General features: G+C 42.4%; 2 protein-coding genes across 2 annotated transcripts in view; one reads left to right on the forward strand and one right to left on the reverse strand.

Moving 5' to 3' along the window:
* The window catches only part of BRAF (B-Raf proto-oncogene, serine/threonine kinase), an 80,905-nt gene extending 67,563 nt beyond the window's left edge, over positions 1–13,342 (forward strand). Inside the window, exon 19 of the mRNA XM_079304773.1 lies at positions 4,694–13,342. Within this exon, the coding sequence (XP_079160899.1) occupies positions 4,694–4,716 (23 nt within the window). The 3' untranslated portion in view covers positions 4,717–13,342. The remainder of the gene's footprint in view (positions 1–4,693) is intronic.
* A 531-nt stretch (positions 13,343–13,873) lies between these two features.
* Positions 13,874–14,970, reverse strand: NDUFB2 (NADH:ubiquinone oxidoreductase subunit B2). The gene is made up of 4 exons (XM_079304781.1): positions 14,811–14,970; positions 14,569–14,713; positions 14,410–14,494; positions 13,874–13,956 (listed from the first exon to the last, which is right to left on the reverse strand). Exons 1-3 carry the CDS (start codon positions 14,882–14,884, stop codon positions 14,420–14,422), a joined length of 294 nt encoding a protein of 97 aa, XP_079160907.1. The 5' UTR covers positions 14,885–14,970; the 3' UTR covers positions 13,874–13,956; positions 14,410–14,419.
* Between the last annotated feature and the right edge of the window lie 5 nt (positions 14,971–14,975).

Here is a 14,975-nt window from a genome sequence, read left to right on the forward strand (position 1 = left end):
GGAATATCTCTTCCTGCAGAAGACTGGTGAGTAGGTCGGGAGTTTTTGATGTTAGATTTTTCTCTAAATATTCTGACCTGATATAGTTTATACCATCTCCAAATGTTCTGTTACAATGCAACACAGAAGAAATTCTGAATCTTCTTTTGCCAAGCTGCAAGGCTGTTACTGATAATGGGGCCTTCAATTAGTACAGATTTCAAAATTTATAAAAGCATTTTAAATCTCAAGCATGGCCAAATGTTTTCAGAGGAAAAATGCTGCTAACACCCATAATAGGAAAAGAAGATTTGAAAAAGCAGTTTTTTGTCCATGGAAATCAGTGTTATAACATGAATTCTGTTAAGATGAAAGGTGTTATTTTAATATTGTTAAGAATGCACTGAACATGCTGCTCTTCAGTGACAAGTTGATTTTTCACATCCATGTAAAAGCTGCTAGTTTGACTTGGCAGAAGTGAATCAGTTGGACTAGATATCTAACTGAGAAAGTTAGACACCTTACCTGCCAGCTCACTTTGGAAACTGTATTTTTCTCTGGAGCATTGCTCTGGAGCAAGTGCATCAGAGTAGTGGTTCAGGTTGTATCAGTCTTTAATGTCAGATATCACAAAAGATGTACAAACAGTGTTCTTGCATGTTTTGAGCTGAGTTATGTGGTTTTACTTGGTTTAAACTGCTGAACTGTTAATTTTCACAGTTTAATCTGCATTGGAAACAAGCTATTGCTGCTCTTGTTAGGACTTGAAGGGCCAGGAGTGTTCCTGCTGCCTTCTGATTTACACACTCATGGAGAGGTTTGCCTGTTATTAGCAATATGTTTTGAAATAGATCAGGAATTCCAAAATGTTTTGGTTTACTGCTGTCTGGCAACTGAGCCTTTTAAAATGAGAAGCAGATTTAGAGAGCTTGAAAAGATGTAGGCAATTTTTACATTTTCTGGATGGATTATAATGATCTCTTTGGCTTCTGCTGTTGGAATAAATTGGGAACTAACTTTTCTCCTTTTCTTAGTCAAGAAAAATTAGCTGTTGAGATCTCTCACTATGGAAATAGTTACAGAGGACAAAAGTTGTTACTGTTTTAGAAAGTCTATTTCCCATCTTCCTGGTAGTTTCACCTCATTTTGGCAGGTTTATCTTGAAATGAAAACAGGGCTTAAGTGTTATTTTCCTCTCTCATTCTTTATTTTGTGTTTCAGTTCTAGCAGTGATGAGGAATGTTTCCAAAGCTGTGGGGTATGGTATTCAGTGTAGAGCAAAGAGGATACTACTGGGTTTCCTGCAGAATCTGGAAATGGGGCATCCCACACAGAAAAGTCTCACCCACACAGGGAGTTACAGGGAGTGCAGAACTATCACCATTGCCCTGCCCAGGCTTATTCTTGTTCAGATCTGCCAGATCAGTTCAAACCAATTATTTTTTGTGGTAGTGTTATCCTTTTTGTTAAGATTATTCATCTGTGCTATCAGAGCTACAATTATGGGGAGGAAAGTGCTGCCATCCTTAGACACATTTGGCCCCATTTCCTGCTGTATGGTCAGTGCCCTGTTCTGTGTCACCTGTTCTTGCTGAGTATTTTGGGTTCCATGGCCATAATGTGATTTTAGCTTCTCACTAAACATTTTATGAAGCCTAAAAGGAGGCTGCTTTGTGGATCATTAACTTTATCTGACAGAGAGGCATTTAGAGGTCTCATTTCTGCTAATTGCTGCTTCAGTGAGATTTTGGAGTATCTGTGGATTTGGGCTAGAGTTCTCAAAAGTGCAACTCAGCTATATTGTTTATAAACAGATACCTGTTGGTTCAGAAAACATGCCTTTAGGATCCTAGGTTTTTCTGGAGGAGTAATTTAGATGGGATACCTTTTTATTTTACTTCCCTACATATCACTACAGAAACAAAACCTTAGTCCTTCAGTATATTCCAAATTTTTACTTACCCAGTGGATAGTGTCCATACAAAAGATCAGCACAAGATCCAACAGAAAACTACCTCCTTTTCTTTTTTCCTGTGTCTGTGAATGTAAACCAGGCAAGGTGTTGGAATCTGATTTTCCCTATGATAAATCAGTCTCTACTTCAGTAGATAAGGCTGGCACAGTCAGGGGCAGCAGGTTCACTCAGAACATGCCTTTGCTATTACATTGTTTGGAGGCAACATGAAAGATCTTGATCATTTTTTTAGTGCAGATATTTTGAAAGTGTGCATTTAAAATAGTTTCACTTGCCCTGCATGAGATGAGCATGAAAGGACTGTAGTAGCTGACTTGAGAAAGGTTTTTAAGAAGTGTGTACTTTCAGATGCTCTCCATCCTTTGGAAAGAAATGGCTTTGCTACCAGTCAAAGCAAATATCTGCAGTTCTGCTTGATAAAAAGTATCTCAGATGTCTGGCTCACAGGGCATGTAAATATCTGGATTTTTTATTGTAGCAAGTTGCTAAGCCTATGGTTTCATTGCTTGATGTGGATGGGTATAGCCATGTACACTTATATCTAGGGAAAGCTGTTACTGGCAACTGCATTTTATACGTGTTCAACCAACATAATCCCCTTATTAGATGACCATGCTACCTATTTTGGTCTCCTATTGATTTGAGATCAGATTAACACTGGAATTTTGAAAGGGGAGATTTAGCATTAGCTTGTCAAAGAAAATATGTTTGCTAAGGTTTTGTTCAAATGGCAGGGAAGTCTGAAAATTACCTTTTTAAGGCTCAGATAATTCTTTATTCCTGGTCCTGTTTTTCCATTGCTCTTTGCCAATTAAAGGCTCTGGGGTTTTTTATGAAATCCCTGTATGACTGTTAAAATCTGAATTATTACCAGAAATAGGCAGAAGGACAAGATGAGTAATGAGGGAGCAATCTCTTTTTTATAAATTGATCTTTAATCATCAGTTTAGAAAGGCAGACTGAAAAATAAATTAAATAGAGCATATTTTGTAAGTGTAGCTAAGCATAAATGTCACTTAAAAATTGGCCTCACAGGCAATACTTGGTGACTTTTTTGTCCTTCTCTTAAAAGAAAACATACAAAACTTGAGGTGTTTCTAGAAGATACTGTGAAGAGAGTTGGGACATCAGTGACTTGTAGCAGAAAAAAGCAAGAAAAAATAATCCAATATTTAGGACATTTAGAGCAAGAGTTTCATCTGGTGCTAGAACTAGTAAAATATGCAATTAGATCCATCATTAAGCTTTTATTCTATTGTTGTTATAACTTAAGCCTGCCACCACAGTCTGTAAAGACACAACTCCCTGTGCCACCCTTACTCTGGACTTCTGGTGTACTCCCTTCTCATTTCCTAGGAGAGACAGAGACCTTTTCCTGCTTTGTTCAAATTCCTTAGAACTGGCTCAGCTGTTCCTCACAAGCCTTTAGATGCTTTTTCTTCCCCCTCCTAGTGCAGAAAACTTCTTGGTTCTCCTTTTTGTAGAGCAAGACATTGCACAGAATTAACACTATTAGCCTAGAATTCTGTTTGCATGGCTGTTTCTGTTTTGTTTCTAGTATTCAGAATAAGAATCTTGAGAAAAAAACAAAGCCAACAATACAGTCACTCTTGAAAAGATGGAAGGACACCAGATAGGGAGCAGTTGTTTGAGTGTAATGGCATTCAAAACACTTGTGTTGAACAGAACAAAGGCTCTCTTGTGCCTGCTTATCACTCTTTCAGTATTAGGAGACTCTGAGAAGTGCTGTCAGGAAAGTGGCATAAACTAACCCAAAATGCATAGGAAACCCAACATGAGGAAGTTATATGTATATTTCTTTTCTCTTTCTCCTGAATCCTTTTGATTATGCTTAGTTAGACACCCCTCACTAAAAGTCCTATAGAATACAATTTCTTTGTGGGTGGCAGGGAAATTTTTTCTTGCTAAAGTATAAGATTAGGAAGATTATTATTTTAGACTTAGCTTCTATTCAATCTTCAGACAAACTCCTGAAAGACTTTGGGCAGCAGTTTTACTCTGTGCCATAGTTGCATCCCCTCAGAAGTGGGACTACAAGTCTGTCTCACATCATGGTGACACTAAATAAATTATGTAGGATTTCAGGGTGAAACCACAGCATGTAATTATTTTTTATTCCATAATTCTGAAGGAAGTATGGAGTTGCTTTATTTGTTAAGCTCCCTGTTAGTGGGCCTGATTTCTAGGATTGAGTAGACCATCTCTCCATTCTCTTATTTCTGTCAGTGGGTTGCTATGTTGATCTCTAAACCAAATCCTAACACTTGTAACACTGGTTTTCTATTCAGGCACTTTACTGTATATAGTCTTTAAAGGGTAATGGATGTCTCATCGCTTTCTTATTCAAGTAGTTTTACAGCAGAACAGAAGTGTTTTGCAGTTGGATGCATTTATTGAAACTGGTGCTTCTCAGGAGGACATATGTGCAATAAGCAATTTAAAGTAAAATTAAGCTGACACATTTAATTTTCAAATGCATGATGAATTAGCCTTTGCTTGAACTTTCACCTTCTTGGGAAGAATGGGTGCAGCTTGCTTTCAAGAAATCCTTTGTTGGTTAAATATGCTGGGTCTGTATTCAATGTTCTCTCACTGTGTAATCTCTTGTGCTTTAATTTTAACAGTTTGCATTTTTTAACATCTTTTATATTCAGCCTTATGTTCAGTCTAGTAACTGAAATCACCTTTTTAAACCAAGCTCTTGTCCTCCCTCTACAGGAGAATTTGCAGCGTTCAAGTAGCCACAGCACCATGGCAGCACCCACTCTGTTACTTAAGTCTTGTGTTCCTACAGTTTCTTAACATCAAAACTCCATTCTGCTCCACAAAACCTAAAGTAATCTAGAAAAGATATCCATAAGCTTAAAAAGTGGAGCAGAATGGAACCACCAGTCCAACACAATGGGAAAAAGTACCTTTTTGGGAACCAGAATCCTCTGCTGCCAGTGTTTCTCCTTCAACACAAACCAGCCCGTGCATTTGGAGACCTGCAGTGGCTGCCTGTGCCGTTGGCATCATTCCCAGGAGAGAGGAGAGGGCACTCGTGCTGGGACTGTGGTGCTGGGCAAGAGGGGATGGAGCTGCTGCTGCTGCAGTTCAGGAGATTTGCTTTGGATGGTCTGCCACGGCTGCCTCCTCTAACAGTGTAACCAGCAGGGCTGAAGGTCTGATGAGTGCTCGTTGCAGTGAATCATTCTCCATTCTGATCCTCTTTGTTTCCTGGTGTTCCTATGGGCAACGCAGTATCCCCTTTTCACTGGATTGCAGTGTCAGACACCTCGAGCTGTCTGTATCACTGGGGTGTATTCCTTTAGAATTAAAGTGTGGGGCAGTGGGAGATGGAAATGTTATTCTGAAAGCAGAGAGGTTTGTCTGAAGGAAAAGGGGATGCTGCCACACCTTTTTTTCAGATTTACTTTACCACTTCTTAAAAAGAACAAACAACAACCACCATCCTTAACCTTTTTCCTTTTCCAGTATTTTCTTGGTGTGTGCATATACAACATCTTTTTGAAGGGTTAGGTCGATCCTTCTTTTGTTGGTCCAGCAACAAACTGAAGTTTAAAAAAAATGTAGCGAGATTGTCCTCTCTTTTATTTTTTTGTATCATATGATACAATGTATTTATCAGAGATGCCACTGCTGCATCTAAAGTCTGTAGAAATCCTAATACAGACTGTGAATGGTGTATGTACCTACTTTAAAAGTTTTATTTTAAACTAGGGTGCAGGTTAATGCCAGGTACCTTACCAATATGTAATGTTTTCATAAATGAGGAAAAAAGTTCTCAGGTTGAATTGAATACAAATACAATCCCCCCCTAGAATTAGACATTCCAAAAATTATGTTTTGGTACTTTCAAGAGCTTTTTTTAAAGGATTTTTATCCTGTTAACTAAACGTCCTCTGCTAAGTGTGTGTGTAAATGTGGAGCATCTTGTCCTGATGGCAAGTTGTGAGATGAAAATGAAGCGGTACTTGCTGGATCCACGCTGACTGCTCCTCCTCTCATTGCTTTCCTCCCTCATCTCTTCCCTCCTGTTTGTCTTTCCCTCCTGTACACTTTGCAAACTAGGATGAAGGTGGCGGTGTTTCCATTAGAGTGCTTTGTTTTCCTGTCCTCCAGTCCTGGTTTTCAAATGATTAGTAGCTTTTTGACATGTTACCCAGTCAGGGAAAGCAACTCATCAAGTTCTGCACATCATTTACCTCTAGTAGAATATCTCGTGATGTGATCTGCTTGGTATGTGGTATTACCTGTAAATTATTTGTGCAGAGGCAAGGCAGACCACACTGGAAAGAAGCTCAAGCTCAGACAGAAGTTTCCAGAATTTGATTGGTATCAGCCCTGTACCACTCCAGGTGAGGCAGGAGAACTGACCCATCCCTGTAGCAGGGAGGTTCTTGCTTGGGAGGAGGTGGGGAGTGCTTAAGAAAATCATGACAAACAAATGAAGGAGTTAAATGTGTGTGAATGTGGTGTCCATGCTGAATGTGGATGTACCCAGTGAGGGTGCTGTCCTTCCCTCCCTGGGGAAAATTGGACTGTTCCTGTCTGCAGAAGGTTGCTCCCAGGTGAAGGGAGAAAAGCACATGGGAAGTAGAAGGTGCTTTTAATACCCTGGAATTTTGCAGTGTTGCTGGTAGTCTGTTACGTTTGTCAGTAAATATTTACTGGGACTATAGGGACTGGACTGATCTGAAGTGGGAATTAAAACTGAAATACTGTGTATTCTTATTAATTCCACAAACATTAGCAAGATAGCAATAGTGAATGACTTAATAGTCACTACAAGAATGAAGTGATTCATGTTGGTACATGAACAGAATTGATTTTGTGTACAGGACACATTTTAAAAACGAAGGAAAAAAAAAAAAGCACAATTTTTTTCTTGTCTGCTGTGGGTCTTCAGATGCTGTAAGGTTTTTTCCTTAGTGAGGTTGGCAGGAATTTTAAAAGTAGCAATAGCCACTTTGCAGTGTGGAGAAGCTGATGCAGAGCAGTGGTGTGCAGATGGTGCAGAGAGCTCCCTGGTGATCATCTGGGGCCAGAGCTGAGAGGTGGAGGGAGCCTGGGGCTCTGGTGGCAGCAGGCAGATGAGAGCATTTACCAGATACAGGCTCCTAGAGGGAGCTTCTCCTTTCACCCCATGCTTGGCTCCAGTCCCTTTATGGGCTGTGGTTCCATTTGTACATGTCAGGGATGCTGAGGTAAAGGTTCTCTCAAAAAGAAGCTGTTAACAGAGCAAGTTTGGACAGGTGGTTCAACACTCATTTGTTTCACAGAGCTTGTAAAAGCTCCCATTTCCTTCCACAAAGTCGTGCTGGCCAGAGATTCTCTGTTAAGAACTTCATTCTGTCTTTGCTTTAAATGAATTTGGTGAAGATTCATTACCCATTAGTCTACAATATGCTTCTTGAGCCCATAGGAAAAGCACAAGGAAAATTGCTATCCTTGTCCATGCAAAGCACTTTATAAGTAACACATGATCTCTGGGGTTTTTTTTTATGGGGGTTTGTTTGTTTGTAGTTTTGTTTTTCTTTTTTGTTTCTGGTTTTGTTCTGTTTTGATTTTTTTTTTTCCCTGAGGAATGTGCAAGTTGTTTGGCTGCTGTTTAGAGAAGTCCTTTCAGGATGCATTTCTACTGGTTTTCTTGTTTGTTTGTTTCCCTCCAGATAGCTGTAGTAACGTGTGTTTGTCTGTAAGAGTTCCCAGGTAATGCTCATGCAAAGCTTCAGAAGAAATGTGGTTTGTAAATAATTGGATTTACTTTTGGTTTTATCTTTTGCTTCAGGAGTTTTTATGGATGTCTTGCATGCCATCAGAACCAGTCTTAAAGATGCCCTGTAGATGTTTAGTGAATGGGAAAACAAGAATAGATGAGACATGAGTGCTCTCTGTAGCAGAGGGATGAAGGAAGTAAACTGAAATGACCAATACATTGATGCCATGTTATCCCAAACTCCTTAAACTTCTTCATGGTGTCCCAACCACAGGCACGTGCCAGGGTATGGAAATGTGAGTACATACTTCATGTGCACATGTTGGGACAAACACCTGCAGAGTCACACTGCTTCTTTTAGCTCTGTAGTATCTTGTACTTCATAATCATTTCCAAAAGTACCAGTATCCAGACCCAGCCATTAATGTCTCTATCAACCAGGCACAGACCTTCCCCTCTGCCTTTCCTTTTCCATACAGGTAACAGAGGCCTGTTTCCTATTACACCTTCCTGTATGTGATTGTTTCCCCTGGCATATTTGCCAGAACTGCAACGTTGTGGTGGATCTCAAACCAAAAGGCAGGAATGTAGAGGCCAGGTTACATTGAAAATAATTTCTGTTAGTTAAGTCCTACATAGCCCCAGATACAAGTAACCCAGTCTTGTCTTTTTTTTTTTTCCTTGCTAAACTCATGCAGGTCATTAAATTAATCCACTTCTGCTTTTTATATTTACCCAAAATCATCTTTTCTTGTACTTGAATGCTCTAGCAGCTGATGATGTAGAATGTTTGTGAACAAACACTGCCATTTTACCATGGTGTCTTAGCATTACTTGGATTAGTATGTGCTCATTAGAGGCAGAATTTGGCCTTTGTGATGTAAAATGAGTGAAATTCTGATTGTTGATAAAGTCATCTTTCCATAAATGCCCAAACTGGGGGGAAAAGTACCCTAAGATCAGACACAAATAGTTTTTATTCTGTTTGCCTAGTGGTGTAAGTGCATCCAGCATTTTACAGAAGGCTGAGGAAAGCCAGATCCCCAGACACCTCACAAACAAGTACAAATTGAGGCTTTGATATCTGGAGGGGCTACATTTAGGGAAGGAGCATGTAGACATTTCACACTTCTGCAGCCTCTAGATTTCATTCCCTTCTGGACTGTCAGTGGAGCATGTGTAGCACAAACTCTTCACAGTAGTGGTGTACTGGACAACCAGGTGTCCTCTGTTGATAAAATGTACACCAGGAGCACAGTGGGACATGGAAAGCTTCTAGGTACAGTCAAGTTCAAAAACAGCTGCATGAGTGGGCTCTTAGGGCATCACTGTGAAGGTGCTGAGTGTTCTGGTTTTCTGTGATGCATCTTATGTAGAAGTTTATGAAACAAACTTTGTTTACTGCAGCCTTGTTACTGTGCATTTGCACTTGGTGTTTGTTTTGGCATGCATTTGAAATACCTTTCTTCACTGCTTCATTGCTTCATATCCACTCCATACCCACCATGTGAAGTTTAGCCAGGGCAAGTGCTGGATTCTGCACCTGGGATGGGTCACCCTGGTTGTGTGCACGGGGAGGGATGAGGGGCTGGAGAGCACAAACAGACCTGGGGGTCCTGGTCCATGGCAAGGTGAACAGGAGCCAGCAGTGCCCTGGCAGCCAGGAGGAACATCCCTGTCCTGGGGAGCATCAGGGACAGCATCAGCCAGGCAAGGGAGGGATTGTCCTCTGCTCTGCTCTGCTCTGCTCTGGGGTGATCTCACCTTGAGTGCTGGGGGCAGCTTTGGGTGCCACAGTGTAAGAAAGACTCTTTCTATTAGTAATAAACTATTAGAGTGTGTCCAGAGGAGGGCCATGAGGGGAAGCTGTATGAGGAGCAGCTGAGGTCTCTTGGTGTGCTCAGCCTGGAGAAGACTGAGGGGTGAGCTCACAGCAGTTACAGCTTCCTCATGAGGGAAAGAGGGGCAGACACTGCTTCGTGGTGACAGTATAGGACCTGAGGGAATGGCCTAAAGTTGCATCAGGGGATGTTTAGTTTGGATATCAGGAAAAGGGTTTTCATCCAGGGGGTGGTCAGACACTGGAACAGGCGCCCCAGGGCAGTGGTCACAGCACCAAGCCTGACAGAGCTCAAGAAGCATTTGGACAATGCTCTCAGGCACATGGGGTAAGGTTTTATTCTTGGGGTGCCCTGTGCAGGGCCAAGAGTTGGACTTTGACCCTTTTGGGTCCCTTCCAACTCAGCATATTCTAGGATGCTTACATAATAAACTATTAGAAGAGCAGAGCCAGGTTGTTTAAATGAAAAAGTTTGCATTTAAGTTTCAAAGATGCTAACACAGAAGCTACTAAGTCAGCACCATGACAGCAGTAACTATGAACCTGTGGAAGGAGGAAGCTTTAAAAGCTGCAGAATACAGACTACACCAAGAGTGAATTCAGATGAAAAATAATTTCTCTCTTTTGTTTGAAGAGAGAGCTACCAAGACCCTCTGTTCAGTGGTTTACATAAGGATCCCCCAAAACAATTTTTGTAGTTTGCCAAATGATCATGTGCCTTTGCAACCTTAAAAAGTACAACAGAATGTAAACCAGGTGCTTTGTAACTAGAGCAGTGTCTTTGGTTTACATCTGCTGCAGTGGTTTTGTATATAGCTATCCCTGTAGGTAGGTAGTTTGGAATTGGTCACCTCCTGTAGAGGAGCAAAGAGGGCACAGCATTCCCCAGAATACCTGTCAGCATTTCAAAGCTAAGAATTAAAGGATACTGGATTCAGTTACAGTAAACCTGCTGCTTGAAATCTGCTCTATCAGCAGGTAATGAGGTTCCTTTAACTTAACACCAGGCAAGCCCTCCTCCCCTTCCAAGGACACAGGGATCTTGTTAAAGCAAGTTACACTCTCACAGCATCTTGGAATGAGATGGTGGGTGAAGAATGAGAGCTAGATGAGGAGAAACTGATGGCTAGCACTCATGCAACCAGGGCTCACATATGTCAGACCATACAATTAGTCCTTGTCCCAGAAGATGCAGTAAGTTTTGTTTCTGGAATGTCAGCAGGTTCCCTCACTTCTTCCCTGGGCCTCTTGCAGTTGCTGTTGAGTGGTCACATCTGTTGTTGCACATTAACTGTGGGAGATGGTAGGTGTCTTGTCAGCTGAGGGACAGCCAGTAGGTGTGAATTTGATTTGTTCAAATTTCAGACTGGTTATGTAGACTTCTGGCAGCACCTATGTATCAGTGTCATATTTAACCTATGTGTCCGTGAAGGACAAAAAATGGGTTTGGATATTAGTGCTTTTTCAGATCTTTTCCTATTCCCTGGGGCAGGATTTTTGGCATAACTGTAACTTATAAAGTTATGTCTCAATGCACAGTTTATATGAAATATCAGACCAATTTTAATTTGGGTTTGTTCTTTTAGAAAATAAAGTATAAAAATGTTTTACTTATGTTCCAGGAAATCCTTATGTTCTCTGGAATCCTTCTACCTACCCCAAATTCTGCACTAGAAGTACATGTGACGGTTATTTTGTCTCTTGTTTTTTGTTTTCTTTTCTTTTTGGGTTTGTTTTGTCTTTTTTGTTTCATTTAGGAACTTCTAAACTACCTAGCATTTGCTTCATAGCATCCAGCAGCAGTGTGTTTAGCTCACCCAGCCTCCTCAAGAGCCAACAGTGGCCTGTCTGGTCATTTTGTCTAGTTTGTCATGTTTGCAGCAGCTGTACTTTAGAGTGAGCCTTGTGTGATACTTACTTTTGAGCAAGTAAACCACAAAAAATAGCTATGTTTTCTTTTTTTGTTGTTTATTTGAGTTTGGAAAATGGTCAGGTTTTGTTTTGATGAATATCATTCTGTGTTGCATTTGTGTGTTCACCCTTGTTGAAGAGAAAATCTATCTGTCTTTGGGAGTTCAGTGGAACATTAGGAGAAGAAATGAAGCCCATCATCTGGGCAAGGATGTTTGATCTAGGGGGAAAAATGGACCAAACTTGGGTGTTGGGTTATTTGGGGATGGTGGGGGGTTGTGAGGGCATAATTTAAATTAACTCTGTCTAAAATAAAGTGTAAGTGCAATAAATGTGCTTTTTTATTCAAAGCTGTGAACCTTTTAGGGGAAAAAAATACAAAAAAAAAAAATCAACCAAAAAAAAAGCACATCATTCTTTCATGAGCCTTGTATCCTACCTGCCTCCCCTTCCTCCCCATCTCCACACTTCTCAACTGACAGAAACCTGACAGTGGCCAACTTGCACGTGTTGGCAACCCGAATTAACATTGCTGTTCTGATGTCCTTGTTGGGATTGGGCTAAGTCCTGCCCCCTCCTTCTTTTCCACTCTTGAAATCCTGGGATCCAGTACTGCCCTGTGCCTCTAGGGCAGGGTGTGCCACTGCCTGGGATGCACAGCCAGCCCATGTGCTCTGTGGTCATCCTGACTCCAAGTGCAGAGCTCCTGGCCCTGCATTCCAGGTGTGCCCCTCCTCCCCACCTCGCCAGGGTGTAGTGAAGGGTGTCCCCGGGCTGGGCAGTGACATTATTCTTGAGCAATTAGCCAGCAGCTGCCTCATGGGATCCCTCTTTCCCTGTCCCAACACACATGCAGGCTGGCCACTGTTGCCTTCTGTGACTCTGCCTTGTTTTGCAGGAGCAGGTGTAGGTGTGTGTAACCTGTTGTGCATTACTTGCACTGTCTCTCTTTCTTACTTGAGCACAGGCTGCTTTTCCTAGATTAGGAAAGGGGCACAGGTCTCCTGAGCTTCCCAGGAGAGCACGATGCATTGAGCAGTGACAGAAGGGGTAGCACTCACTGGTTGGACCCTCTGGGGGAGTAGGAGGACTGGCTTGTTTAAAGTTTATAGATACCCAGGTCTATATCCTTTAAACTTTATTATTTTTATATATAGTCAAGACAATGGCATTACCTCATAATACAGAGGCTTGTTTATGAGAGGCAAAGTATGTAGTAAGGAGAGGAAAGGGAAATTTATATACAGATTTGATTTGTTTGTTTGTTCCTTAGTGCAATGAAATGTATGTCCCACCACTTTATACTCTGTGCTAACACATTCCTTTCAGCTGTGTTCTTTTTTCTTTTTTTTTTTTTTTGACCACCAGAGGTTTGCAAGGGGCTTATGACTGCAAAGTAGAAGGTCCAGTCTGGTTACTTAAAAAAAAACCCATTGTGTTAGTAGATTTCCATAGCTGCTTTTTAAAATCTACAATGGAGTAATTGTTTTGAAACTTGTATTTATTTTTAAATTCATAACAAAATGTTTATTTTTGGTTTCCTGTTACGTAGGTCATGGCAACTCCCCTTTGTTCCTTCTCAAGTTTCCCCTGTAATTGCCAATACAACTTATTTTTCTTGTTTGTTCCTTCTCCCTTTACTTTTGTTGTCCCTTCATTTGTACTTTGGAGTTTTTCTCATGTAAATTTGTACAATGGGAAATATTGTCCAGTTTGGTTAGAGAGCATGGAGACTTAAAACATATTAAAATTTGATAGCTGAATTCAGATTGAATAAAACTATTTCAGTGTAAAGTTATTTAAAGAACTCTGTATTATATGAAAGGCAAAAAGTTCTATGTACTTGATGTGAATATGAGAATACTGCTATAATAAAGATTGACTGCATGGAAAAGTCTGAAGGAGATTGTTTATTGTGTCATGCATGACTCCTCTCCATGAAGTTGGAGGGGTGCAACTCAAGTGGTTAAGGGGAGTGAAAAAGTTACTTTAGGGGTGTAACTCTGGAAGGGAAGGAGTAGGAAGAAAACAAAACCAAGGCAGTGTAATCCCCCTCTCTTCATCTTCCTTAAGCTGGATCACTGCCTCCTTGACTGCTGTGCTGAGACCTTCTTAGACATTTTTACCTTTACTGTTCTGAATTTTGATATACCCAAGGGGAATTCTCCTTCAACTGCTCTGGGTTCTCTTCTGGGTAAATTCTCCTGCTATGGCAATTTCCCCTCACCTCTTCACTGGTTATTTGGCAGTGCCTTTATTGAGAAGACTGTTACCTGCCATGCACTCATGGACCTTATTTCTTGGAGCAAACATGTTCTCCATCAAGCAGGCATTACAGAAGCTCATATGTACTCAAGTAAAATTTCAAAGGTGTCATGGTAATTTTCCAAAAATTCTACTTAAAATAGGAAAAATACAGTTCAGCTTAGATTTTGTTTACAGTTTTATTGACACAAGGACCCAGGAGCCAAAGATTTGGTTCCAGGGGCCCCAATTAGTTCCAGGAACCTGAAAGTAACAGAAGAAAAACCTGAGAACCTTTTCACTCATCCTTTTTCCACCATGCAGAGCAGAAGAAGGACCTCCTCAATACTGCCTTTAGTTGAAGATTTTGGTATAAAGCTGTGATGTGTGACACAACAGCTTAAAAAAGACTCGGTAATTAAAGAAATGGAAACAAACAAAAGCTGCAAACGTTTAAGGGGACATGGGGACAGATCTCTAGAAAAAGAGCCTGTCTTCAAAGTTGGAAAAGGCTGGGTCTACAGAACAGCATGAAGAGAATAATTCAGACCTGGTACCAGGTAAGCTAACAAACTCGGGTGTTACAGTGCAGGTTTGTATCGCCAAAACGGAGCTACTTGGTGTCAGCAGCCCAGACGGGTGTGTGAAGTGAGCAATGTGCAGGTTTCCCCGGGCACGGTGCCCGGGGCCGTGTGAGGAGGGGCACGGGAGCCGTACCGGTGTGCTGCTATTCCTCATCGTCCGGAGGGATGCCGAGCTCCTCGTCCGTCCAGGCCGAAGGGTCGGGATACGGGAAGTGTCCCTGGGAGAGAGGCTGGTCAGAGCCCGGCCGGGCCCGCCCCGCGCCCCCCGCCCCGGCCGCCGCGCCGGCCTCACCAGCACCATGTCCGAGTTGTGCCAGAACTGCCAGAGGATCCAGAACCACATGAAGCCGCTCAGCGCCTCGCCTCGAATCACCTGCGCCCGCGTCAGCTCCGGGAACTGCCGGTACCGCGGCGGGATGTGCACCCCGCCGCCCGCGCTGCAACACAGCACGGCCGCGCCTCACTCCGGGCCCCGCCGGCCCCGGCCCCGTGCCCGTTCCCGTTCCGCCCCGCCGCCCGGCCCGCCCCGCTCACCGCCGCCGCCCGGGCACGGCGGCCCCGGCCCGCAGCAGCCGCCCCGCCGCCCGGCCCAGCGCCGCCACCACCATGGCCGAGCCCAATGTCACCCGCACCGCGCAGCAACCGCCCCGCCGATTGGAGCCGCGGCGCCTTCCGGGGCGGAGACAGCCGGGAGAGGGA

Source organism: Erithacus rubecula (assembly GCF_903797595.1).
Source record: "Erithacus rubecula genome assembly, chromosome: 4".
Classification (NCBI taxonomy): Eukaryota; Metazoa; Chordata; class Aves; order Passeriformes; family Muscicapidae; genus Erithacus; species Erithacus rubecula.